General features: G+C 41.2%; 2 protein-coding genes and 1 long non-coding RNA gene across 4 annotated transcripts in view; 2 read left to right on the top strand and 1 right to left on the bottom strand.

Annotated features, from left to right (window-relative positions):
* Window positions 1-49: 49 nt before the first annotated feature.
* Window positions 50-15,361, top strand: NSMCE1 (NSE1 homolog, SMC5-SMC6 complex component). Of its 2 annotated transcripts, none has more exons than XM_054211973.1 (8): window positions 50-142; window positions 943-1,102; window positions 9,588-9,709; window positions 10,942-11,019; window positions 12,353-12,499; window positions 13,465-13,581; window positions 14,525-14,645; window positions 15,118-15,361. In XM_054211973.1, exons 2-8 carry the CDS (start codon window positions 985-987, stop codon window positions 15,198-15,200), a joined length of 786 nt encoding a protein of 261 aa, XP_054067948.1. In that variant the 5' UTR covers window positions 50-142; window positions 943-984; the 3' UTR covers window positions 15,201-15,361. The 2 variants fall into 2 exon arrangements, with proteins under 2 accessions (XP_054067948.1, XP_054067949.1); XM_054211974.1 differs by having other exon boundaries at window positions 53-142; window positions 959-1,102.
* On the bottom strand, window positions 14,941-23,165 carry KDM8 (lysine demethylase 8). The gene is made up of 7 exons (XM_054211972.1): window positions 22,638-23,165; window positions 22,267-22,433; window positions 20,844-20,976; window positions 19,904-19,945; window positions 18,994-19,143; window positions 17,000-17,092; window positions 14,941-16,904 (listed from the first exon to the last, which is right to left on the bottom strand). Exons 1-7 carry the CDS (start codon window positions 23,115-23,117, stop codon window positions 16,740-16,742), a joined length of 1,230 nt encoding a protein of 409 aa, XP_054067947.1. The 5' UTR covers window positions 23,118-23,165; the 3' UTR covers window positions 14,941-16,739.
* LOC128913790 (uncharacterized) overlaps window positions 23,078-25,044 on the top strand; it is a 64,252-nt gene continuing 62,285 nt past the window's right edge. Inside the window, exon 1 of the long non-coding RNA XR_008468071.1 lies at window positions 23,078-23,344. This is a non-coding gene — a long non-coding RNA (uncharacterized LOC128913790). The remainder of the gene's footprint in view (window positions 23,345-25,044) is intronic.

Raw genomic sequence — 25,044 nt, 5'->3', positions numbered from 1 at the left:
CCCCCGCCCCCGGCTCGTCACGGGGCGGGCTCTGCCGGGCCCGGCCCCGCCGCCTGCCGAGCCGGTCGATGGCAGGCGGGTGCGGCCATCACCGAGCTGTCGAGCCGGCGGGGGGTGGGGCAGAGGCGCCATAGCCCGGCGGGTGAGGCGGAGCGGGGCGCCGGGAGGGCCTCGGCAGAGGGGCTGGGGGCGGTGGGGGTGAAGGCTGTGGCGGTTTCTCGGTCGGTTGCCCGCGGGTTCGGCCGTTGGGCTGCGGCGGGGCCGAGGCCCGGGGCCGAGCCGGCGGGGAAGCGGCGGTGGCCGGGGCAGGCCGGGGCTCGGGCAGAGGCGGCCGGTCGCTCCGTGGGTCTCCTTGAGGAAAAAAGCTGCTAAAAAAGCTGCCACGAAGGAGGAAGGCTGATGAGGAAGCTCCTTCGCCTTTTCCCTTGAGCAGCTTCCAGCGTGCCCCCCGTTTCTCGATCCTTGGCCTTGGAGGAGCCTGGAAGCTTCTTTTTTTCATTTGGCTGCAGTGGTCGAGGAATTTCTTGAGATGCTTTTATTTAGTTCTGATGTTCCGCAGAACATTTAGAGGAGGATTTTCTGTCTGAGGAAAGTTATGCTCTAATTAGACAAGTCATTAGGATACGTAGCGAGCAGCAGCATCTAATGCAAAACCGTGCAAGGTGTTGTACTGGTGGTTACACGTACGACACTGCTGTTTTCAGTTTGGAGGTGTGATAGCACAACACCTACGTTGTTTTATTCTGTAGCTAAAATTAGTTGGACTTTATCTTTCACATCCTTCTCATAAAACCTTGGAGTTAGGCACTGCCTGTGTTCTGAGAACATCCTCGGGGGGTCTGTTTTTTTGCCCTGATTCAGTGGTAGAGAGTTTTAATTGAAAGCTTACGTGTGCTTGGACTGTGTATTTTTAATTTGTGTGAACATGTGCATTAATTCCAGCTTACACCTCCTGCAGCTTTTGAAGCCTGGTGCAACACTGCAATGGCAGCTCAGATGACCGATGCTCATCGGCGGTTCTTGCAGGTCCTGATGTCCCATGGGATAATGGAAGGATCAGAGGCCAGGAAATTACACAGGTGCTGCTGTGAAATCCATAAAGGTGTGTCTCTTTTTTGGAGAAAAAGTAAGGAGATGGAAGAACTACTTTTTTCCCCTGGTGCAGCTTACAAATAATTAGATTTCTGAAAAGCATAGACCATCTAAAAAAAAGTTAGAAAACTTTAATGATGTGCGTGTTCTCTCTCTTTCCTAAAAGATAAAATAATATAGCAATGAGGAAACTAAGTTTTAATCAGGTCAGACTCATACAGAGCACTTCTTATTTTAGCAAAGATGTTTTTTATATGTTAGACATTTTTAAAAAAATTGATTTTTGACACTGATAGTGCTGAAATTTCCAGAATCTTTTCCTTAATACTTATTTGGAAAGATTTCCTTTGGAATATAATATGAAGTGTATGCTGTTATCTGTCCTGAGTAAATCTGTCACGTCTGACTGATTACATGGTCAGATGGTTAGTTTTAATCTATGCTATACCAAGCTGAATTTTATGGCACATGTAACCAAAAATTGGTTGTATACAATCAAATCTGTTTGAGATTGATGTTCAAACTCAAATAGTACAGAAATGTATCATCAACTTGGTAGGAATTTTTTTTTAGAGATCTGCTTGCAGATCAGAGATCTGTATTTCATTTTCACTAATTTTGAAAATGTGGGCACAAACCAAAAGAAAGCTGTAATGAGTAATATGTTTAGCACTAATTAATCAATAGGTATTAGATATGTCAGTGCTGGTTCCCAGAAAATAGTGAAAGAATAAAATTGCTCTATTTTCATCTTTTCCTTATTTATGAACGAAATTGCAAAGGACAAGGAATGTGTAAGAACAAAAACTGCTATTTAAAAGGAAACACCCAAATGCTGTTCAAATTGGTGATTTTAAACCAGTGCTATTGAAATGCAGATAACTCCAGCAAATGTTGTTTAAAGTACACACTTAGATCTAATACGCACTGAATATATCTCAAGTTATTTTGTAGTTCTCTAGTATTTATGACTTTAAAAATAAAAGCTATCTTAACATGTTATTTGAGGGGTTTAGTCAGCTCCAGGTATCTGTGTGAGTCTGTTGAGAGCTAAACAAATAACTGCAGGGGAACTGAACTATTCAGTTGCCTGTGGCTGACCGGGATGAGAACTTTATATCACCATTGCTAACTGGTCTTTCTCTCTGCTAAGAGAAAAGAGACTGCAGTCACTGATGCGCACAACCTCTTGTGAACTCCGTTGTCCCTTGTTGCCACAACTGGAGTCCTTTCTGGACGATGGCACTATTTATGTATTTTCCTTAGTTAAAAGGATTCAAACAGGCTCCATAAGTTTTCAAACTCTCCTGTGGCGAAAGAACTTATTTCAGCACCTGCCCAAACTTCGGACTGAAAAAATGGAAGTGTGGAAAAATAACGTTGCTTTTTACAGGTTTATTCCTGTATTAGTGAGAATCAAGCCACCGTGATTTGTAAAAGAATACATCATAAATGCTAGAGATGGCCTTAGTCAGTAGCTATGACTTATTGTGAGTTAAGAACAAAGAACCTTAAGAAAAAAACTTTTATGGCTAGATTTTGTTTTCAGTATGCAGGATCAGTGAGCTGTACTGCAGTGAGAGCTGATAAGAGTTGTTATTTGTTAGGAATGTTTATTTAATAGAAGGATTTAGATAAAAATGGCTCCATTTTTTAGGCTGCTGCCTAACAAGTACTTTATATTTTTTCTGCATGGTGACAGTTGATGTGTAATGGAAAAGTTTGCGAAATTACACAGATAGAGTGTGGGAGTTTTGACTGTAACGGTTTTATTACATGTTCTACCTAGGAAAGTGTTTTGTCCCATTGGGAGGCAAAAGGATGTTGAACTTGACTCACAGAATGGAACGCTTCCCCCCCTGTTTGTTTTATGACAAAAGAACCAGCAATATGACAAACCCATTCTTGTTAGGGGCAAAGTTAACAGTATCACAATTTACGAGATCGTGCTAATAGCATTTTTATGAGGAAACTCAACCTGGTGACTGTTTCTAGATGTTCTTGTTTTGATGTAGTTCCCTCAAATATATCTTAATACTGCTTGGTGCGCTCTGAACAATAATTTTCAAATCGGATCAAAACTAATGTTACTAAAGCTCATTTATTTGAATTAATTCCTTTCTCCTGCAGGTTGTAAGCAGTACATAACAAGGCTGCCTCCTGTCTATGACATTGGTTTCCTTAAATACAAAAGAATAAAAAAGCTGTGCCAAACAAAGTCAAGTCATGCAGTAATCAGCCTGCGCAGCCTCCGAGCAAAGCGATCTGAAAACGTTCCCTCCTGGTGTTTGGCATGTTTTCTTGTTCTGGTTTATTTCAAAATCTTGAGCCTTTTGGCTAGGAGACACCTTCTTATTTTTTTGTGTCTCACCTGCATGCTTCCTGCTAGCAGACAAGTGTCTATGCAAAAATCTGCACACAGCTCTGAAGGAAAAGCTCCAAACATCTATCAAAGCGCTGCATAGGACCACTAGAAAGTGTTAGGTTACTTTAGTAAGTTAACGCTTACTATCAATTAGGCTACAAATTGCAGGCTTGTTGAGGAAGGTTATTATAATTGCTAATACCTTTTCACTGGAATGCCTTAATGCATGCCGTTTCTGTCTGCATTGTGTTACGGCTTCTCCGGTTATGAAACACATTATAGTAAAAACTTAAGTGCAAAGTTAAAGACATCTTGCAGGTCTCTAATAATAATAGCTAAGGTACCCTGATATTCTCTGCATCGTTTCTGGGGTGGCTCTGTGTGTTGTCTGTTGGTGCCGGCTGGCTTTTCATTTGTGTAGTCAGGGAAGTAGTAGACGAGGTCGCTATTGTTGGATGCCTTTACAAGACACTGTCTGTGGGAGGAGAATACGTAGAATATTATTCTCACCCTGACCCCAGCCTGAAATCAGGAAATGGTAAAAATAGGAGAGTTTGTAGTTATTTTTCCTGCTGTCTTCCAAGCCAGCTGAAGTGCTTTAATAACTGAAGCTCTGGGCTTATGCTACTCTAAACACAGCTGGAAAGATTGTGCCTCTCCCCTGGAAAACACATTTCTCTCTGTAATAGCAGGACACTTTTTTTTTTTTAAATACAGATCATGGAATAAATATTGAAATTCATGTGCTCTCTATCGCTTGGTAGATTTACAAGTTTATCTGTTTTTTTCATGGATTCAGCACATCTTAATTTGATGAGTATTTAAATATAACAACATTGGACGTTTTTGTGACCAGCATTTTATTTCCCAAAGACATGGTCATTCTCAAGTGTTTTCTTTGCCAGTCTTCAAGGCCAGAGGGTTAACAGAAAACACAGATCCATTTTCTTTTGCTATATTTTTTGATGAACGTCAGGATAATTTGGAGGGACAAAATCAGGTTGCCTTTCAAACCAACGGCCGTATTTACTGAAGATAATATTTATGCAATTAATTATAAAATATAACTATGTATTAAGTTACAGTGAAGTTCATTAGAAAAATGTCTGATACAGTCCATATATGAAAGGATGTTTAGAAAAATGGAAGAATGAGAGAAAACTGCTTTTTTCCTGCCTATTTGGCTGTACAGAAGGAGTGTATTGATCAACAATTTACTAACATGGATTGTCTCAGGCTGGCTTTTGTCTATGTTTTGTATTTTATTTAACTGTCTTGGTAGCTGAACTCAGAAGAAAATAACTGTTGGCGTCAACTTTAGTCTACAGTCACACCAATTTCTTAAGCATAATATATTTCATGCTTGGCCGTTGAAAGACCCACTAAATAAATTATATATGAGAAACGGGCATTCATAGAACAGACAAGCATTTTTGCTTTACATGTTTTGTTTGTTTTGTAGTATTTAGTATTGTAGGCAGAGCCCCAGCAGCTGCTCTGGTAAGTGACCCAGTGTGCTCATTATTCTTATACCTTGTCTGCAAAGTTCAGCTAGAGCTTAGGGGAATTTTTCTTATCTGTGGTGGAATTTGCAGATAACCATCTGTTTGAGGTCTATGTTTTATGTTACCAGAGAAGTGTTTGCATTGCAAAACAACAGAAAAATCCACTGTACTGTTGTTTTGGTATTTTGCTTTATAATGCATCAAATATGTGAAAACTAGGAAAAGAAAACATGGCTCTTGGCTCCTCAAACTAGGCATTTTTGTGTAGACAATAAAGGCTATCACAAGGCATCGACAGAAAAGGGGCTGGGGAAGATCAGTGGGAGTGTAGACCGTGAGATCACACAATTCCTCAGAAGTACTTTGCGATAGCGTGGTGAACATTTGTAAGTAAATACACTGTTGTGGGAGACGTGAACGGTGAGGAAACGTTTTTGGTGAGGATGAGATGAGGTTTTCTGGTGGATGGCTGTACTTTCTCCCATCTCATCTGCATCACGTTGCCCATTACTAGTTCTGGAAGCCATGCTCCTGCCAGGCTCAGTCGTACTCTTGTATCTTGTCCCAGTGCTACGCACTCTACAGGGACTCTTCTGTTTTTACTGTGGGTTTGTATCTACTTATCTATAGAATTTAAGGTCAGAACAAAGTAATCTATTTTTGTGTCCGATGTAACGCAGGCCATATTTTCTGCTAAATATTTTTTGCTGCATATCAGATGCCTTGTAGGTGGGTTGCATCATAAAATGTAGAGAAGCTTATCAATTACTCACTTAGCTGTTACGGTAATGAAGACTGACTGTATCCCTGGGGTCAAAATTCAATACTCGCAGTGTTAAGAAGACTGAAAAAAGATTGAATGTGTCAGTCTCAAGTTGTAGCGCAGCAGCATTGTAGCAGAGCGTAGGTGTTAGTCATCGCTCAGGTGGTGGGTTAGTGATTACACTTCAAAGCTGAAGTCTTGGCAGTGAATCCTTACTGAAGTTCATTGCAACTTTTCAAGTGTATTAGCATTGCAGCGCAAGTGAAATCTGTCTGCCCCGTTTGAATAACAGCATTTTACCTCCCTAAACTTGTTTGCGGTCTGTTTTTATTCTAGGTTGTTGTTGCAGTAAGCTACTAGAAGCCGCAACTTGTTCTTCTTCCCAGTGGTTCTATTTTTCATGGGAAGGCTGAAACACGTGTGGTAGATGTATGTATAGAAAGAGGTTTAATGTGAAAGGTTTCATGTGAGTTTAAAATAATGTAAAGCAGGCTATAAAAAAATTATCAGTGAATGATGTAGTCTAGTCCATAGTTCAAATGTCATTAAGTGCTCTGAGGCAGCGATTACCTGGTTTTATATACTTAGGTATAATAACTTGTGCTTAGGTATAATAATAACAAGGAAGTGTTCCGGCTTGTTTTTCATGTTGTTAAACAGAAGGAAAAAAAGAGGTATTGTACAACATGTTGCTGCGAAGTGTAATTAAGGATATCTTGTTTTTAAAGAACTTTGTAAACAAGCTTTTAGATTCTCCTACCAGTAATGGTTCTGTTGCTTCAGATTTTTGTAGCTATAATAGTTAGATGGCAGCATTTTCAAACCATGATAAGGAGCTTCTTACTGTATTAATCATCTTAGTACTAAGAGAGTAACTGAAGGAAATGGGAAAAAAAAACCAACCAAAACCCCACCACATTTTTTTCCTCAAAGAAAATAACTTTTCTGAATGTTTTATTCCTCTTTTATTCTGCAAAATGAAAACTGAGCATCAGTGACTTAAAATCCAAAGTAATTTGTCATGTTACTCTTCATGGCTTGTTCTAGTTTTTTGTTTAATTCTCAAGTTTGCAACTGTTCGCATTTTTCTATGCCAAAAGCTGTTGTATAGTTATTAGTTTTTTAAATATGGTTTGAAAATCAGTCGTAAATATCAACACAAGTTGCCAGTGGCTTATGTTACATCTGCTCAGTGTCATCAAAATAGAAGAAAAGCATGACATTTCTGTAATGTTACTTTGCAAACTAGAATTGTACTTAATCTTCAGCTTAACCTTCTGGTCACACAGGAGATGGAAGCTGAAGTACATAGATATGATAACTCTGTGTTTGGGGTTTAGATGAGTAAAGGTCCTATCTCTTTTCTTTTAAAGTATTCATGCAGCTTATTTGTAGTATTTTGCTGCAAACATGTGAGCTCTAATTTTATGATGGTGCCAGTATATTTTAAAATTTATGATGAAGCTGTGGCATCTCAGAGTAAGTAATAAAGATGCCTGTTGTTCATTTGTCATTCAGCAAGAAAATTTAAAATAGTACCCATTGAAAAGCGGTAATTAGCCAAGAGTGTAAGGTTGTTTGTTATGCTACCTGCTGTTTATAGTGTGCATACAGACACGTTCAGGGACGTTTCTGGTTTCGCTGAGCACCTCTGCTTTATCTTCAGTGAGAGATCTGTTCAGCTTTTCTGTGGAAAATATTTGAGTTTATTATTAAGAGTTTGTTTAAATTTAGGAAAAAAACCAAACAAAACCAACCCACCCAAAAACCAAACCCCCCCAGAATATTTGTGTTCCATTTATTTACTGTTTGCTGTTTCTTTGTTGCTCATCTGATGTCATTGAACTGAAATAATTTCTTCTAAAGAAAATGCTCCCAAGCAGTGTTCTAGGGTAACACATAATGAGCTCTCTTTCTGTTGGTGTCATGTATCTTTATTAAGTGTTTGGAGCTGAGAATTGTTTATTGACAGAAAGAACAATAGCTGGTTCCTTCATATATTTGGTTTTAAATGCTGTGAACAACTGTGTTGTGTTTATAATTGGGTGCTGGAATAGCAATTTGCTTTGATTTTATTTGACTGAAAACAGATTATAGTAAGTACATCTGTGATATTGTATTAGTTGAGATTTCATTTTATACTCTAGAGAAGGAAATAATTTATTTTACAAAAAAATAATTTACAGTAATTGTAACTAAGCCTTAGATTATTTTTTTAAGGTACTACATTTTACAGGGGATGTTATTGTAAAGTAAGACTTTTGAAAAATTTAATCCAGTATTTTGTAAGTAGGGTAGTCCTGGCTCCAGTATGCGTCTAACATGCTCATGTTACAACAAGGTCTTGTATTGACACCTCTGAGATACGTTGCCAGAAGAAAAAAGGACAAAGAGATTCCTGTACATGCATCGTCAGAATACGAAGATTGTCAATATTTAATGAAGGTCACGTTAGTTTGTCTAATTTCTCCTCAAATCTGTTGACAGTAAATAACTTGTTTTCAGTAGTAATGTATTTGAATAAACGGTTTCTATCCAATCAGTTGTTACGGCTGCCTGTACAAGAAGTGTTTTGTAGAGGTAAGTCATAAGCTTCTGCAAATAGTAAAGGGCATTTATCATTTCTCCTGAGTCTGGAATTGTAAATTTTGGTGTGGTCTGTCCCCCTTGCATTTTTTTATGGGGAGTTATAACCCTTTTTTTCCATAGCAGATCTACTTGAGCAGCCATACATCTCATATTAAAATGTTACAGCTGAATATTCTTCTGTTATCTTGCATCTTACCCTGTTTTAGATCTGTCAGTAATGCTCCCTGGCTTTGATGTATGCAGTGTTTCCTGCTGCCAGGGGCCAGGCAGGTGGCAGGACAATTTGACAAAATTATACCTACTTTAATATTATACTTACTTTATTATTGTTCTTGCTGTTTGTTTCTTTGTTCACTTAAGGAGTCTTATATATCAGAAACATTAACTTTCTGGGCAGGAGCATCCTGTGACTGATGTTTTTGTATTGCGCTATGCTGTAAAATATAGTGGGGTTTTGAGAGTGGGACCTCGGTCTGATGCCGTTACACAAGTGATTGACTCTTATAATTGAGAATAGTATTAAGTTATCACTAACTGGTGGTATTTTTGAGACATCAGTCATTTTTCTAAAGTTACAAGCTGTTACTTAGCTCTGTTTTTTAAACCCTAGCCTGCTGAAGTCAAGAGGAGTTTTGGCACAGACATTGTTTTGTTTTGGACGGAAACTCTTGAAGGCGTGTGCAAGGAAAAACCATAGCATGTGCTTCTACAGAATGACTCCAAAGTCCATCTTAATTATGTCTGTGATAGAACTTCTGCTAGTATTTAATTTGTTTGTAGAACATGACATGAGGTATTGCCTGTATTTCTACAACGCTAGAATTTTAAGTTTTCTGGTATGTAACGTGATCATTTACATGCCATTAATTTGTGAAACAGAACACAAAGGAACAAGGAATCCCTTGTGTGTAAATGAGAGAAAGCACATGTGGTTTTGTATTGTGCGTAATAATTTTTCCTGATCATGTTTTATTTTCAATTCAATTTAGTGCAAGTGACTGTAATTAATGGATTAATGTGGTGATTTCCCTACAGTGAGGCAGAATGTCTGGACTCTCTCTGAAGTCTGACTTTCAAGGAGCTGAGCTTCTCTGAAGGGTAGTGGTCAGAAGCACCAGAAAATGATACATCTGCTGAATATAACTGACTCTGCCTCACTAACTTTTAGCTCTTTTACCTAAGAAAAAAACACGTCTCTGCAGATAAAACATAAAAAGATCTGCCTCATGTTGTTTGGGTTTTTGTGTATATCCTTTTTCTTATTTATTTTCAGTGTACTACGCACATGATAAACTGGATGACTTCATCAGTACTATTAACAGTCACCTACAGCCCTTGTTTATGCAGATCCGGAAAGGAATGTCGGAAGATGATGGGAGAGCCCATTATGCTTTAGTAAGTACGTGATGTGCTGCCATCGCGTGGTTTGGCTTCTCGTGGCTAGCTCCTGGGCAGCAGAGGGAGCCTCTGTGGCTGCGGCTTCAAATTAACCTTTTAATAACATGCCAATAAAAGGGCTGCACACCTTCCGTTTGTAAATGGGCCAAAAAATCTAGCTGTATCTGTGCATAATAAACATAAGGCTGCCCTAAGTGCCATCTTTGGATGTTAGAAAGATTGAGTTACCTAGGGTCCTTTTCCTACAGTACATCTGTAATAGAACTGCTATTTAGGGAAAACGGAGAATCTAGAACTGCAGGCTGCATGTGCCAGCAGGGTTCTCACTCTTACCAGTGTCTTGTGTGGTTTATGTGGGGCTGTTCCGCTGGCAGCTGCTGTAGAAGCTACTTCTAGGACATGGAAAAAGGAGGATAAACTACCAGGAGCTGAGGTGTGTGGAAATGGGACATGGCAGCAAGGAATACAGCAGCCTCTGATTTATTTAAAATAAACATTGCTTAAGTGCTGAAGTGAAATTTCTTTTTCGCAGGAGACTTTCTTTCTCAAGAGGAATTTTTAAGCTAGAAAGCACAGAGAGCCCTCCAACTTTAGTTTTCTCTTACTCAAAAATCCACGTAGCATAGAAGGGTTCCTAAGGAATGGCCTATTAAAAGTTTCCCTAGATGCTCTGAAATGCACATGTCAGAGAAGGAAGGGTACATAGTAATTTTAAAATACTGTACAGGAGGTATTCTAACATTAGCTGCTGCTTTTAACCTTTCTGGGTCATTTTGCCAATTAAGTTGAGCTATTAATAAACAGCAGTAGGATGTGCAATAAGAATATGAAATAGCAGTAACTCTTTTTCACAGTGAAACAGAAATGTGTATTATAACATAGTTACCACTACTGTCCAGCACAGTATCCTGGTGTAGTATATTAGTTCTACTATATAGAACTAATAGTCTTTATTAGTTCTATAGGGGGGAGGTGGGATTGCTTAAGAGCTTGGACTGGGCAGGGGGAGCTGTGGAGAATAAGGGGCTGGACGATCAGGGGTTGTAAAGAAAGGACTTGAGAACCGTCGGTTGCCAACTTAAGGAACAGCCTCTTTCATGCCACTTGAAGAAATGACATTTCTGTTAATTGTAAGATGATGTATTCTTTACCCACAGGATCCTTTACATTTTATGGTGCAGAAATACAAAGGCACTTTGATTTCAGTTTAAGTATTGTTTTTTTCATAGGTGAATTTGGCAGAAACTGAAGTAACTAAAATGGCATCTGACTATACAGAAAATGAATTAGAATTGTTCAGAAAAACAGTGAGTATGTCAGTTATTAGTAAATCACATTATTTGTGAAGGTACCATCTGAAAATGAATGGCCATGGAAGTGAATGGAGATGTGGTTCAGGAACTAGTTGCCATCTTACCTAAGTTTATCCCAAATCGAATGGGGGGCGGGGATGGGCACATAGGCAAGTAATGATTTTCTGTTGAAAGTCAGTTATTGTTAAACTGAAACCAGCAATAGGGGAGCGCTCCTTGGAGTTAGCCACTTGACATACCTGCTTTTAGTTAAACGTACACCTTTCTTCAGCGTTTGCTGTTGTGATTGCTGAATTTTTCATCGGCTTCAGTGGTCTAGTAATATACAGTAGATTTTAGTGCTAATAACATAGAAGTTGGATTTGCTGATCTGAATAGAAGCATTTGTCTATTGTTATTGCTTAGCCAATTACTTCTGTGTTTAATGAACTAGTCATGATGCTGCTTTTTAAAAAAGAAAACATAGACTTTAGAATTTTTTAAAGTTCCAAATAGAAGTATTGGGGTGAGATTCCAGAACATTTGACGTCTAATTTCTTATCGACAGCTTATCTGTGAGTTGTGATCATAGCCATTTATCTTGCGTGTTTTAGTGAGTTGTTCTCGTAGTGTCTTGAACTTTGAGGACTTAATTTCTCCAGCCACTAGACTTTTAAATATTTTTTTTTATTGCACACACATTAAAATTAAATTTTCTGTATAAACTGGAAAGAGAGTTGTGTTGACTATTCTGTGACACCTGCAAAAGTCTAATCTACATGGAAAGTACCCAGAGATTTCCCTGCCCTCCCCCCTTATTGGTGGAAGCACCTATAAAGCCCTGTCAGCCCTGTAGAGGTGGCATTGTCGTGGTACATATTACTACTGGCATACAAACGCTGCGTGCTGCTCTGGGATGATGAGCAGCAGGAACGTTTCCAATGAGAGATTCTCTGAAGATTGGTAGTACTGCTACAACCCTCAAGTGCCAGGTATGTTCAGCAGCACCAATGACTCCAGAGTGGACAAACTTCAGTAGTGAGAGATTTTTCCTCAAAAAGAACCTTGACAAACAGAGCTGTCACCCCCGAGTAGGCTCAAGGGTCTGTGAATGCAGCTTCATTTAGGCAGCATTCTACAGTTCTATTTGTGGAAATGTTTTCTTGGCAAAGATTAAAATTGTCAAGGTAACGATAGTTTCAGATTTTGGCCTTTGTTGTACAGTTCTGGTTCAAGCCATATACTGTAGTATGTATCATATGTGGATGCTAAAAAGCCGCATGTTGCTATAAGGTGTGTCGGTATAATTGCATGGTTTTTTTAACATTCAAAATGTTTCTTTCTGTAGATGGACCTAATCATTTCATCAGAAAATGGCTTTGCCTCTTCTACAGATATTTTAAACTTGGCTGACCAACTTAAGACAAAGAAAATGAAGAAAAAGGAAGCGGAACAAGTGCTGAAAGTTTTTGTGGAGGATAGGTGGCTCTCTGAGGTAACTGCTGTATCTTTTCAAGTGTTGATGTTTTAATAGGTCCAGCTATTATTTTCTTACGGATGTGACGGTTGAAACTGAAGCTGTTCTTTAATGAATGATGGGAAGAATGGTTTTGTGGAGCCCGTGCTTATTGCTGCTGCAGTGATTTTTGCAGAAAAGGTAGTACTTTTACAAGGAAAAAGTTCTCAGGGAGGTTTATATAGGGCAACGTGGTTTCAGTTTCTTGTACCTGAGCTGGGTGGGCATGTGTGACATGTGGACATCCTTTGTGCCCGATAGCGTGCCATACTTAAGCTTAGAACAAGAGCTGGGGAAAGCTGTTCGGGGTGATCAGTGCTGCGAGTTACATGTAGGATATCCTGAAAAGCAGCGAGGCCAAACATGTTGAAACCTCCTGTACCAGAAGTGCAGGGGCCGCTGTGCACGTTTTTAACTCCCTTTTACTTTCTGAGGGAGAAATAGAGATGAGCTTACCATGCGGACACTGCAGTTGCTTCCCAAGTGAGACCTCAGTCCCATTTCTGCTGGATTCATTGCATCATAGATCTCCAGCTTGCTGCCACACATTTTGTTATGTTAGAGTGATTTAGCAGAGATATTCAAAGATACCTCAAGCAATAAATGCCTAGATTTCGCTGACAGCCAGTAGAATTTACACTACTGTGCAAATGGAAGGTCCCAAAACTGCGTGTCTTTGTTAAGAAGAGCATGCTTGTTCATTTATACCTTCCAAGGACTAGATCTTTGTTAAAGGTGTGAGATCTTTATTCCGATCCTCTAAACAAATTAATTCTGGTATTTCAAAGGTATTTTCAGCTTTGCATTGTATCAGTATCAGCATGTTAGTTTCATGATGGCAGAAAAAAGTGCATGTCAAATGCTTGCTAACAGCTGGTTAGAAAAGTCAAAAAAAGGTAAAAGGAATTACAGGAAATTCCTCATCTTGCCACTTATTTCCTTAGAGAAATGGAGAATATACTCTGCATACTCGCTGCATAATTGAGATGGAACAATACATTCTCAGCAACTACCATGATGTGGCAAGGAAGTGTAACATCTGTCACAGCCTTGCCATCCAGGTAAGATTTATTACCCGAGTAGGCATCTGCTGATGTACTTACGTGGTTATAGATGAAGTTTGTGATACTTTCCCTCGAGTATTAGGCAGGCAATGATAAATTCTGGTCTTGTAATCTGGTAATGCTGCCCATGTATATATAAAGAACCCTCCCCCCCCCCCTTTTTTTTTTTCTTCAGTGTAGGCATTTTATCTTCTGTCTTTGGAAAGACACCCCAAAAACTTGGCTTGGAGCAGGATCTCCCAAGTATAAACTTGGAGAAAGCAAACTTGCCCAATAAGGAACATTATTGTGCTGTCTTGCTTTCCAAAGCCAGCAGGCTAGAAATGAACTCCTTATCCTTAAGTAGGCGTAACAGTGAAGTGTTAGCTATATTATCTTTGGATCTTACAAAAAGCAGTCTTCATGTGACACGCATTCATCTTTGGTCCTGGGACTTTGGTTCAGAAATTCCTTGTGTCTTGGACTTCAGAATGAACATGTATGCTTCATATATAGCATGCTAAAGCACTGGTTTTTGATAGCTGGCAAGTTACTAGTTTAGTCTTGCGTAAGTTATTACAGCCTGAACTCGTATTTCAAAACTACTGCACTCTCTTGCTCCTTAACCCTGCATCTTCTCATCTTCCCAACTAATGTGCTTCTATGTTACTTTTTCCATCCCAGTTGGTCTCCTTTATTGCACCCAAATAGCTCAGCGTTGTTTGTCTTTCAAGCTAAATTTTGTCCATGTAGAGAGATAGTTACTTCCTAGTTTCCAGGAAAAGACCTCCTTTTATCATTTACTAGCTTTGAGTATTCACCAACTGCACTGTGTGAACCATTCTTTGGAATAAAGCATTGCATATCTGCCACCATTTGTGACAACTTTATTTTAAACCAAAGGAAGGTTAGAAAGATTTTTTTTATTTTATTTTTTTTTAATCAACACTTCTGATTTCAGAGCCAAGTATGTGAATCCTGTGGAATTGGAATGCATTTACCTTGTGTCAGAAAATACTTCAGAACTCAGACTGAACCGCGCTGTCCACAATGTAATGATTTCTGGTCTTGTGACATTCCAGGTACTAAGCACCCTATTTTTTAAAAAAATGAGTGTAATAATACTTGAGAATGGACTGTGATAATCAGTGGCACTGCCTGTATTATTTGTAACTGTAGCTGAACATCAGTTATTTCTGACTTCAGTTGTATATTTGTGACAGTAAACCATACATGGGCAACACTGACCCCTGAAAGTGCAAGGATTATGCCTTATGGTCACGAGCAGATCCTGTGCATATTGTTTCTAACAACATTCAAGTGTGGAGCCGGGGCGGGTGGGAACAGGGGAACAGACACAAGACATGACACTAAAACTTCCGGAAATACTATGCTTCTAAGAAGAGCACAATCTCTTCATGATTCCTTTATTTAGCCAGGGAAATTGGACGTTCCAAACAGGAACATGTAAAGCATTTTAAAAATCTGGAGGTTATACAACATCATCCTTTTTTTGTGTGTCATTCATTAATGTTCCTTTTGTTTTCTTCACAGGTGTGAGTCGGACAGACTCCCAGTCACCATCAAAAACAGGGAGAACAGAGAAGAGCTTCGTTCTCAGCACTAGACGATGCTAATTGTAAGACTTGCTTTCAGTGAAATCTTTTTCCCCACTCTTGCAGAGTAGCCAGACTGTATTGTATTCATTAGTAACAATGTGCTTTCAGTGTACTTATTTTTTCCGCAAGTTTAAAGAATCTTACAATAAAACTATCATTGACCTTCCTGTTCTTTTTCACAGTTGTGTCTGCACGCTTTCTTGGAGGCTGTTTTGTGTGTGTATTCTTGGGTTGTGACTCTCAGCGTATGTTTGGGAATGAAAGATGCAGGTGTTTTTAGTCAATCCTGCAAGCTGATCTATGCAGGTGAGCTACTGAAAGAATCCTTTATCAGCAACAGTATTCCCTATTTGTAATTTCACTTGCACAACCAAAAATGAAACCTGTTACTAGCACCATAGGGCTTCAAGTAGGTGCGGGGAGGGGGGGGAATCAAAAAAAAAAAAAAAAAAAAAAATCAGTGTAGCACTCATGGTCTCCTCACTAAGGCAGCTGGCTGAATATCTGATCTAGGGGTAGAGTTTGAACACTTGTTGCATTGTTGCTTGGGTTTTGTCCCTTCTTTGGGCATGGAAGTGTTCATCTGATATAAGGCCAGGTCACAAGCAGCTACACTCAATAAGAGAGGGAATATTCCCACAGTCAAAACAATTGGGAAGAAGTAGGATAAGACTTTTGGGGCAATGCCAGCTTAGACAAATTGCCAGTCTGCAAAGCGTTGAAAAAATACGCCTCTTAAGATTCTTTTAGGTTTTGGTATTAGCACTTCAATCTCCAATTTTATGTAAGGATGCTTTTTCCTTTAAGAGTGAGTGAGCTGAGGATTTTCATCCTTTTAAGATGAGAAGACGAGGACTAGATATTGCCAGGTACCAGAATGGAATGGCAGCGTATCTTTCCTTAGCAGAAATGTGTGACACTGCAGAAGGCAGAGTGTCAACAGTTCAGCTGATGGTTAATCAAAGTATGATTAAGCTTCAGTTCATTTAACTGCAATTAAACTACAGATTAACTACAATTAATTATGTTCCTACACCTTAACACTAGTAACTTTGTCTTTATAGGAGATTGGTATCTTGCTTCGTGTTAGCTTTTTTTTTTTCCTTTAACATATTGAACCTTTGGATTCCCTCATTGTTTATGTAACTACAGTTTTTACTGTTATTAAATCCAAGTAGAAGATAACACTAACCTGATGTTCCAAATATAGCTTGAAGCAGAGTCCTGGCAGTGCCCATATATAGAGCTGTTTCAGATGTACACATGCATACAAGATGGTGACCTAAGATGGTCTTTAAGAGGCATTCATACTAGAATCATCCACAAAAATAAAGTGGCTGTAGCATCTTCTTTCCCTTTACCCATCCAGATTTTTTCACCATGCTGAAGGAAGAGTTTGTTGTTTTTTCGGATTTTTTTTAATCCACTTCTAACCTTTAGATAGGGAAGAGCATTCCACACTTAAAAAGAATTCTCTTATGAGAAGATGCCAGATTCTACTTTTTCTGATTTGTAATTCCTATTCCAATGCTAACAGACTTTATGCATGCTTCAGAGCTATGACCACCAGAAACTGACAGAGAAGCTGATGTCAAGTGATCGTACATAGTGCCAATATTTAACTGGAATAAACAGAACCTGTCCAGGCATCAGAATACAGGACTGAAATGCAGCCTTTCTGAAATTGGGAAACTTAAGTAAGTCAGGATCTTCCACATCAACCTATTAAAAAACAAAACAATCATCAGTAGAATGTCTTTACTCAAATACGATTTGATGAAGTAACATTGATACTAAAATTTCAGGCAACTATTTACCTGACTAGTGTTGTGAAGAATATGGCTTTCATGGGGATACAGGTTTTCTGACTCCTGTGGCGAATATAGACGGATATACTTTCTTCCAAATACCTGTGTGTATTACAATAAATGTTTTCCATCTGTCATTAACCCGCACATTACTGGAAACTGTGGGCCATAGCTGGCAATTTAACAGTAAAATATACTGGATTACAAGAAGCATCATTAGCTTTGTTAGTAATAAACAGACACTGCTATAATAAAAAGTTAAAACAAATCAGACTGTTGGAATTCAAGTACATGTTTCCTTGAAGCAGAAAAGAATTTGAAATACCAGGAAGTGCTTTTAACCAAATTACTTTAAATTCAAAGTTAAGGAACCCAATTTATACAATGCTATTTGGTCTCTACGTAGCTAGAAAGCGATTAGAAGAACTGAGAATGAGGAGGTTGAGTCTTCAGTGCAGTTCACGTCAGCCTGCAGAGGTACCTGCCCGGAGCGACTCCTAAGCTTCCATATACTCCTTCAGCTTATTTCTGTGTCATTGAATCAATTATTTCATTGGAGTGCTTAACTGAAAGACTAGAATTCATAAGGCAAGTGGACTGACTGACCTGAACGCTACACTGAATTGCAAGTCATAGGTGCCTGGAATGAAATGGCAGAATAAAAAAGTTAAAGCTGATTCCTGCGCTGATTCCAGTGGAACACCCGCAGAAGGCATAGGATGAATATTCATGCTGCTTCTTCCAGCATTCAAGATTTCTTCAAGGGCCAGGCATGATCACATTTGTTTGGAACTATCACATTGAACGGTAAGTCAGTACTCTGGCTAACCACAGTACACTGGGCTGGCATTATGCTACCAAACGATTCCTAACCAAGCTGCTTTTCCTCTATCTTAACATCCCTTCCCATATAATAGAACAGGATTTCCTGATACCTTATCAACACCCAAGTTGTTATGCTAGATGTTTAGAGTTTGTTGTTCATGGACAGCACATAAATGTATTCTAAAGTCCACACAAGTATCAATGTGTTCCTGCCCTGTCCTACTCTTGACTATCAATGGTTAAAGCAGTAGAGCATTGATCCAAATAACTATAGCTGTCCACGTGTTTTTAGGATGCCTTCCATAACCCAAAGGGATTATGGATATTAAGTAGCTCTCTAAAGAACCAAGTGTTAAATGATATTTTTGGTGATGCATGAAAGTAAAGAGAATGTTGGTTATTCATCAAAAAGCACATTTCCTGAATCCTTGAAGTTTTTTTGCAGGGTGGGTATTACCTGGACTGCTGTGAGCTATTAATGTCTCCTTCCTTCACTTGCCTCGCTGGGTTAAGACCTTGTATATTGCAAGAAAAAATGGCTATCTTCCAGTAAGCAAAAAACCCCTTAGCATTTGAAGAGGTACAGTTGTGAACTACTTGGACAAGGAATACATCTTTGGACTTGCTCACCACAAAGGGCCCCAGTATTTTACCATGTTACCCTGCACTAAAAGTCATCATCGAGAAGCCTACCAACAGTGACTCACTTAACAGCAATGAGGTTGCAGTGCAACTATTACTGCATCTGACTCGATGCATGCGCGAGTAGATATTTTACTGGGTAACCTGAAGTGGATTAAAGTATGCACCCAAGTCCACCCAAAAATCTTGCTGTTCCAGAAAAGGAAGTTCTTTGGTACGCTATGACAGGATCCACATTCTTCTCAACTCTGATACAAATTCCTTGTGTGGCCCTGGAAAAGCTGCTGCTTGTGATTTCCATGTATCATCTCTAAAATGAGGGTAAGTAATGGTCTATCTCAAGTGGCCTGCAAGATTACATTATTAAATTGCAGTATTGACAAATGCAACAGAATAGCAAAACACTACCCGTGTATTCCCTATCGTTCAATTGGTCATCACGTTGTCTGCTACCCTTGTCTTTAACAGCTACATACCATAACCATTTTTTCTAGCTATAGCGCTAATGGCATGTGTAGAGTAAGTAGAGTACAGACCTGAGCTAAAAAATTTTGCTGGGGATCCTGGTGAAGAGGTGAGATAGTGCCTTCTGGACCAAACCAAGCGTTAATGGTGATGTCATCTTCTTCTCCTTCCCCCAGGCAGCAGTAGTCAGGGATACTGATATCGTCTTTCAATTCTGGAATCTACTCCCATAAAGAAATAAACATTAAAAAGGGTATGTGCTGACTTGCCAAAAGTATGCAATTCATAGAAAAGAGGAACGAGGCTTGACACAAAGAAAACAAATGATGTGCTTGTCCAGCAAAGGTAGGAGAGAAGTAGCTGAACTGATTGGAATCTGCAGGAAACATCCTCACACTTTGTGTGCTAGCAAGCAGATTCTGTTGGAAGAGCAGGTGGGAGAAAGAAGGGCGTTTCTCATTCTTCAGAGACTCTTTGCTTTAGCAGAAACCAGAGAAACCCACAAGAATAAGTAGGTTTGCAGTCATGGAAAAGGAGCCGTTGCTCTTTTATATACTAAGCTTGCTTCTCTGTGAGGCTCCTTTTTACGTCTCCCACCAACCTGTTCTTGGGTAAACTGGAATGACATTTCAGAATATGGTGAACATATCACTGCTGAAGACTCTTTTCTGTCCAAATGTCTTCCCTGACTTAAATATTCTTTGGGGAAATGCTGCTTTCCAGGTGATATCCTTGCTAAGTATATGCTACATTGTGCCAAAACAGCACCAAGACTGAATGTCTTCACCCCTGAATGGGTTTTGTTTCCATGCCTTTCAGCCAAATGGAACAGACTCCTCCCTCTGTTCCTTCAAATTGTGGGAATAGAAACTTAATAAATACTCTGAATTCTCTCTACACCCTTCCATGTAGTAGAGTTGACATCCTCAGAGATGAGGAACACTTGACTGCAGAAAGATAAAAACATTCACTCAGTTTTACCTGATCAAAAAGCTGGTGCTGGGCAAGGTATCCTATGCTGTTCTGAAATTACAGCAGAGAAAGAAAAAAAACCACAGTGACATATATAGTAAGACTTGTCAGTCAGTTAATTTACTTATAGGTAACATCTATTTCCAATGTCCCATTTCAGAGTACTGTAACTGTTTCAACAGTTGACTAGTATGAAGTGTCTTATGAAATAGTAACTTACACCTACACTGAAATTGTAAGAGTGTAGATATATCCCCAAAATCAACAAATTACCTAGCTCAAGTTACTGGAAAAAGCCTAGCTATAATCCTATGGCTTCTCAACAGTTCTGTTGTCAATCCTGTGACAACGCTCTGAATCTTTATAGCTAGACCCTGATGGTACAGACTAGTTCACCTTCACTCCCTCTAGGTATCCCGATATTCTATTCCAGGCTGCGCCACAGATCAATTTGCAATGGCACACGGTCCTTCCTGCCAGAATACTAGGAAACAGAAGTGAGGGCTTCAGATCCTCAGCTGTGAAAGTAAAAGGACATTCAACTGCTAATCAGCTTTTTTTTTTTTTACCTAGTGGCATGTGAATTTGGATCTTGATCCTAGATCTCAGTAAGCAGTTTAATTGCCAAGAGGAATAAAACTGCTGGCTGAGGATCCCTTATCCTTAGGCTCCACTATTCAGGTTTTTGCTGCAAAAGGTATCTATCTATTCATCAAATTAACAGCTGCCGCACATTTGATTATATAAAAAAGAATCAAACATAGATATTGTTGCAATAACTAATTTGTAGCTTCAGATCTTGAAAATGTCAAACCTTTTAATTCAGAGTTGTGCTTACAGCATACCCCCTCCCTTGACATCACCTCTAAACGTGTGTGTTCTGAGCAGAAATTCTGTACCAGCAACACACTGCTGTATTTGGAGATGAAACAGAACGAGAGTAACAGACCGCATTCACAATATACTGGTTGATGAAGTCGCTGACGGTCATAAGCTTCTGAGACCATTCCTCATCTGTGTATCGGGTACCCAATTCCACGGGGACTGTGCGGCACCCTGCGACTTGACAAAAATAGTCCACACTGGAATAAAGGAAGTTCCATTACCCTTTTATACTGCTCTTCGTACTAGTGTTAAATGTAAGACAATCGATCAAAATCAATCTTTTAAAGAAATAAAACTGTATTACCATTAGTTTCTTCTCTCTCCAACCAAGCAGAGACAAAAGGCAGCAGAAAAGGATGCAAGCGGCAAGGAAACAAGCAGTCAAGTTTGTGTGTACATTATGGCCCACTTGTCTGTTCTGGTTTAAAACCTTGTTTACCTCAGTAAACTATTGTTTCCTTATGAGCTAAGGAGATTTAAGCTGTTGGTCTCTGTTGACTAGGGATATCTATCTTTTTGCTGCCTGCTGACACATTTGCTAAATAAAGTCTTGTATCTTTTTGTCATGAATTCTAGATCAACTCTCTGTCAGTACCAAATTCTCTATACAGGTGCCAATAATATCCATCCTGGCTAAAATAAGAGGAATTACTTTGATGGGTGGTATACATCTCTCCATTGACAATTCTATTAACTAAATGAAGAAGTTAGTTAATTTTTTTAAGTGTCTGAAGTTAAGCAGTGGAGTACCTTCCCTCAAAAAAGAATAAAACCACTATGAAACAAGTGTGTTCAGTTAATGTCAATTTTACCCTTGGCTGTGGAACAAAAGCAATTGCTCAAACTAAGCATAAGTGTTTTTCCCCCCTTTTCTAAGGAATCATGAGCTTTATCTCACAAATATGCGATTCTCAATATTGGAAGTGTTGGCTCCATTGTGCGTTACACATGCAGCATGATGTTATTACTCCTGAATGGCAGTGTCTGAAACTCAACACTCAAACACGATGCTGAATAAACATCGATGCCTGTACTTGTGAATGAAAAAGCCAATCGTGCTTATTCACGCATCTCTGAAATTCACTTTCCATTGCACTAATTATCAGCGAGTTCCAAGAGGTAAAAATCACTGATCTGTGTCTGACACAGACACACTTGAGATGTCAGCAACTCGCCAGAGCGCTCCCAGCACAGCCCCGGAAGGCTGGGACGAGGGCCAGCACCAGCACGGCCAGCACCATCCCTCCCTGGCACACGGGGGCACTTACCGTGCAATGCTGTGGATGGTTTGATGCTCTTCCCTTATCTATGGGGCAACTTCTACAGAGCAAAGACAGCATTGCAGCAGGAAGGTGCTGCCAACAAGTCACTCCCAATGGCACCTGTCTTCTGTGGAGGTCTCTACTGCTCTACCGAGCATCAAGATACCAGGCACAGAAGATGATCCTTGCTGTTACTAGGACAGGGAAGAAACTCTTATTTCTCACCTCCACTTCTTCATACACGGCCAGTGGTCAATAATCCCCTCTAAGACCACAGGCTTCTGTGGAATTAGATAGTTGTCTCTGAAATGCTCCAGTGAAGGGCAGCGAACGTGCGGAAGCGCATCTTCTGGCTGCACAATGGGGACGGGAAGGGGCTCAATCCGGGCCCTCTGCAACACACAGAGGCGTTCTCTTTCGACAGCCGCCAGCGAAGGCCCCACCGCTCCCGGAGGGGAAGGGAGGGACGCCGGGGAACGCCGGCCGCGGGGCAGAGGGGGAACGGACGGCGGGGGAAGCCCGAGGGGGGGGGGAAGGCGAGGGGGAGCCGGGCGAGGGGCGCGGGAGGACAAGCTCGCCCCGGGGCCGGGCCGTACCTTGGCGCTGCCCGGGGCGGCGTCGCGCCGCTCCCCGCGGGGCAGGCGGGCCTGCAGGACGCGGACGAGGCGGGCGAGGACGTTGTCCAGGACGGAGGCGCCCATCAGCAGCCCCATGTCGCAGAGGCGGACGGCGGGGACCAGCGGGCGGCCAGCGGCAACCTCGGCCAGCGCCCCGAAGAGGCAGCCGTAGGCGTAGACCTGCCGCCAGGCCTTGCTGACCTCCCGCCAGGGCCCGGCGTTCAGCCTCTCCCAGGAGTAGTCACGCAGGATGTCGCCCAGCCGCCCCAGCGCCGCCGCCGCCGCCTCGCCGGGCCGGCCCGCCGCGCCGTAGAGTAGCCGGCGGGCCCGCCTCAGCAGCGGCAGGACGCAGTCCTCCACCTCGCCGCTCAGCGACAAGCTCAGCCCTTCCTCGGAGCCCGGCAGCAGCGCCCACACCTCGGCCCACAGCTCGTCACCCGCCGCCGGGCCCTCCGCCATGACGGCAGCGCCGCCGCCCGCCGCCGGGCCTGGGCGGGCCGGGGGGCGGGCCCCGGCGGGCCGGTGCTCCCTCCCCCGGTGCGGGGCTGCTCTGTGGGACCTGCGCTCGCCCGCTCGCCCGTTCGTTCCTGCCGGTCGTGGCTTTATGCGGCTACGAGTCTTCGTGCAGCCGCATAACGAACCGGAATGGACGCCTCTTCTAGAGTAAAAAATACTCGTTTCCTCAGGTTAGTTTTAGCCCAGGTCCGTCTCGTCACCTGGTTCCTCAGGGAACTGTGTATGTTTTTGCAGATGTACAGAAGGGGGCGAGAGGCGTTTAGGCGGGAGAAGGAGCGGAGCCATGGCGCTCAGTGGCGTCCCTGGCGTTTTTCTGAGATAGAAACTCTGTGAAACTGTAGCCCAGGTGTCCATGAGCGGTGTAGCACCATAGAATCACAGAATGCTTAGAGTTGGAAGGGACCTTAACGATCATCCAGTGCCACCCCCGGCCCTGGGCAGGGACACCTCCCACCAGACCAGGTCGCTCCAAGCCCAGTCCAGCCTGGCCTTGAACACCTCCAGGGATGGGGCAGCCACAGCTTCTCTGGGCAACCTGGGCCAGTGCCTCACCACCCTCACAGCAAAGAATTTTGTCCTAATATCTAATCTAAATCTACCTTCTTTCAGTTTAAAAGCATTACCCCTTGTCCCATCACTGCACTCTCTAGGTAGGACCATTTGGGTCCTTGACCCGTGGGTCTACTGGCATTTAGTAATTGTATGACTGACAGTGCTGTTTGCGTTGAAGGGGAAGATATAAGTCCAATTTAGTTTTCTTTCTACTGTAGCCTACATGCGAACCATGCCATGATGGTGTGAGGAAGACAACTTTTTCACTTCAGAAATCTCCCTGTTCCAGAAGTGGGACAGTTATGAGTGAGTAGATGACTCCTGGAAGACAGGGAAATACTTTAATCAATGTTGATCTTAACTGTTAGAAATTAAGCTGACCTGGGACCTTGCATGCTGATCTGAGTAACGTGAGAGGAGCCTAGGTGCGTCAGGGATAGAGGCTGCTGTGAGGCAGTGTCCTGCTGGTGGTTTATGCTGCTTGCTTTTTATCTGTGCCTAATACGTGCTTTGTGTGTGAAATATACACCTCAGTCTTCTAACACACTTTGCAGGGCATCTTTCAGCCCCAGCTTGCTTTGATAATGTGCCCTGAGCGTGTTCTCCGTACTTAATACTTGACTGCAGAGAAAATATTATCTTACTTAAAATTGAGCAACTCTGAGGAATGTCTTAACATCACAAACCAAAATCCAAAGAAACATAACAAGAAGTGAGGAATTTGTAACTCATAAAAATTTTAAAAGTGTTGCTTGTCTGGAGTTGAAATCTTCAGGCTTGATGCAAAATCTTACAGTTACAGAAAAACTTGAAATCATCACCTTTCATGCTGAGAGAATGCTCCTTCTTTGTCCCATCTTCAGTCACTAGTGCTTTAAAAAAAGAATAAAAGAGTTGATTTGAGTCCTCCCGTCGCTGCTGCTGCTTGTGAGTCTCCTCTACCCCATTCCCCAGCTGTCTTGTTTGAACGACTTCCTCTTCTTCTGTCACACTTGAGACTTGCGGCATTGGCTTATCATGCTGGCCTGTCTGCTCTCTGTCTTCTGACTGCCTTTCGCTTGGCACCTTAAATTCGTCCTGTGACTGTGTGATTTTAGCACCTTCATTTAGAATTTTTTCCTCCTTGATTGCTAAATGTTAATATATGCTGCTATAGGAGAAAGTATTTAACTGGCAAGGGAAACTTCTTGTTAGACCTTGTGTTCAATATTTGTAATTTCTGATGCTAGCAAGTGTTGCTAGTTTTGTGCTTAAAGACTGTCCAATTTTTATTACCATTTATATTAACTTCTATTCCTCTTTAAGTTGGTTAATACAA

The sequence above is a fragment of the Rissa tridactyla genome, chromosome 8 (assembly GCF_028500815.1).
Source record: "Rissa tridactyla isolate bRisTri1 chromosome 8, bRisTri1.patW.cur.20221130, whole genome shotgun sequence".
Classification (NCBI taxonomy): Eukaryota; Metazoa; Chordata; class Aves; order Charadriiformes; family Laridae; genus Rissa; species Rissa tridactyla.
The sequence above is the reverse complement of the archived record's forward strand: the minus strand, read 5'-3'. Positions and strand labels throughout refer to the sequence as shown.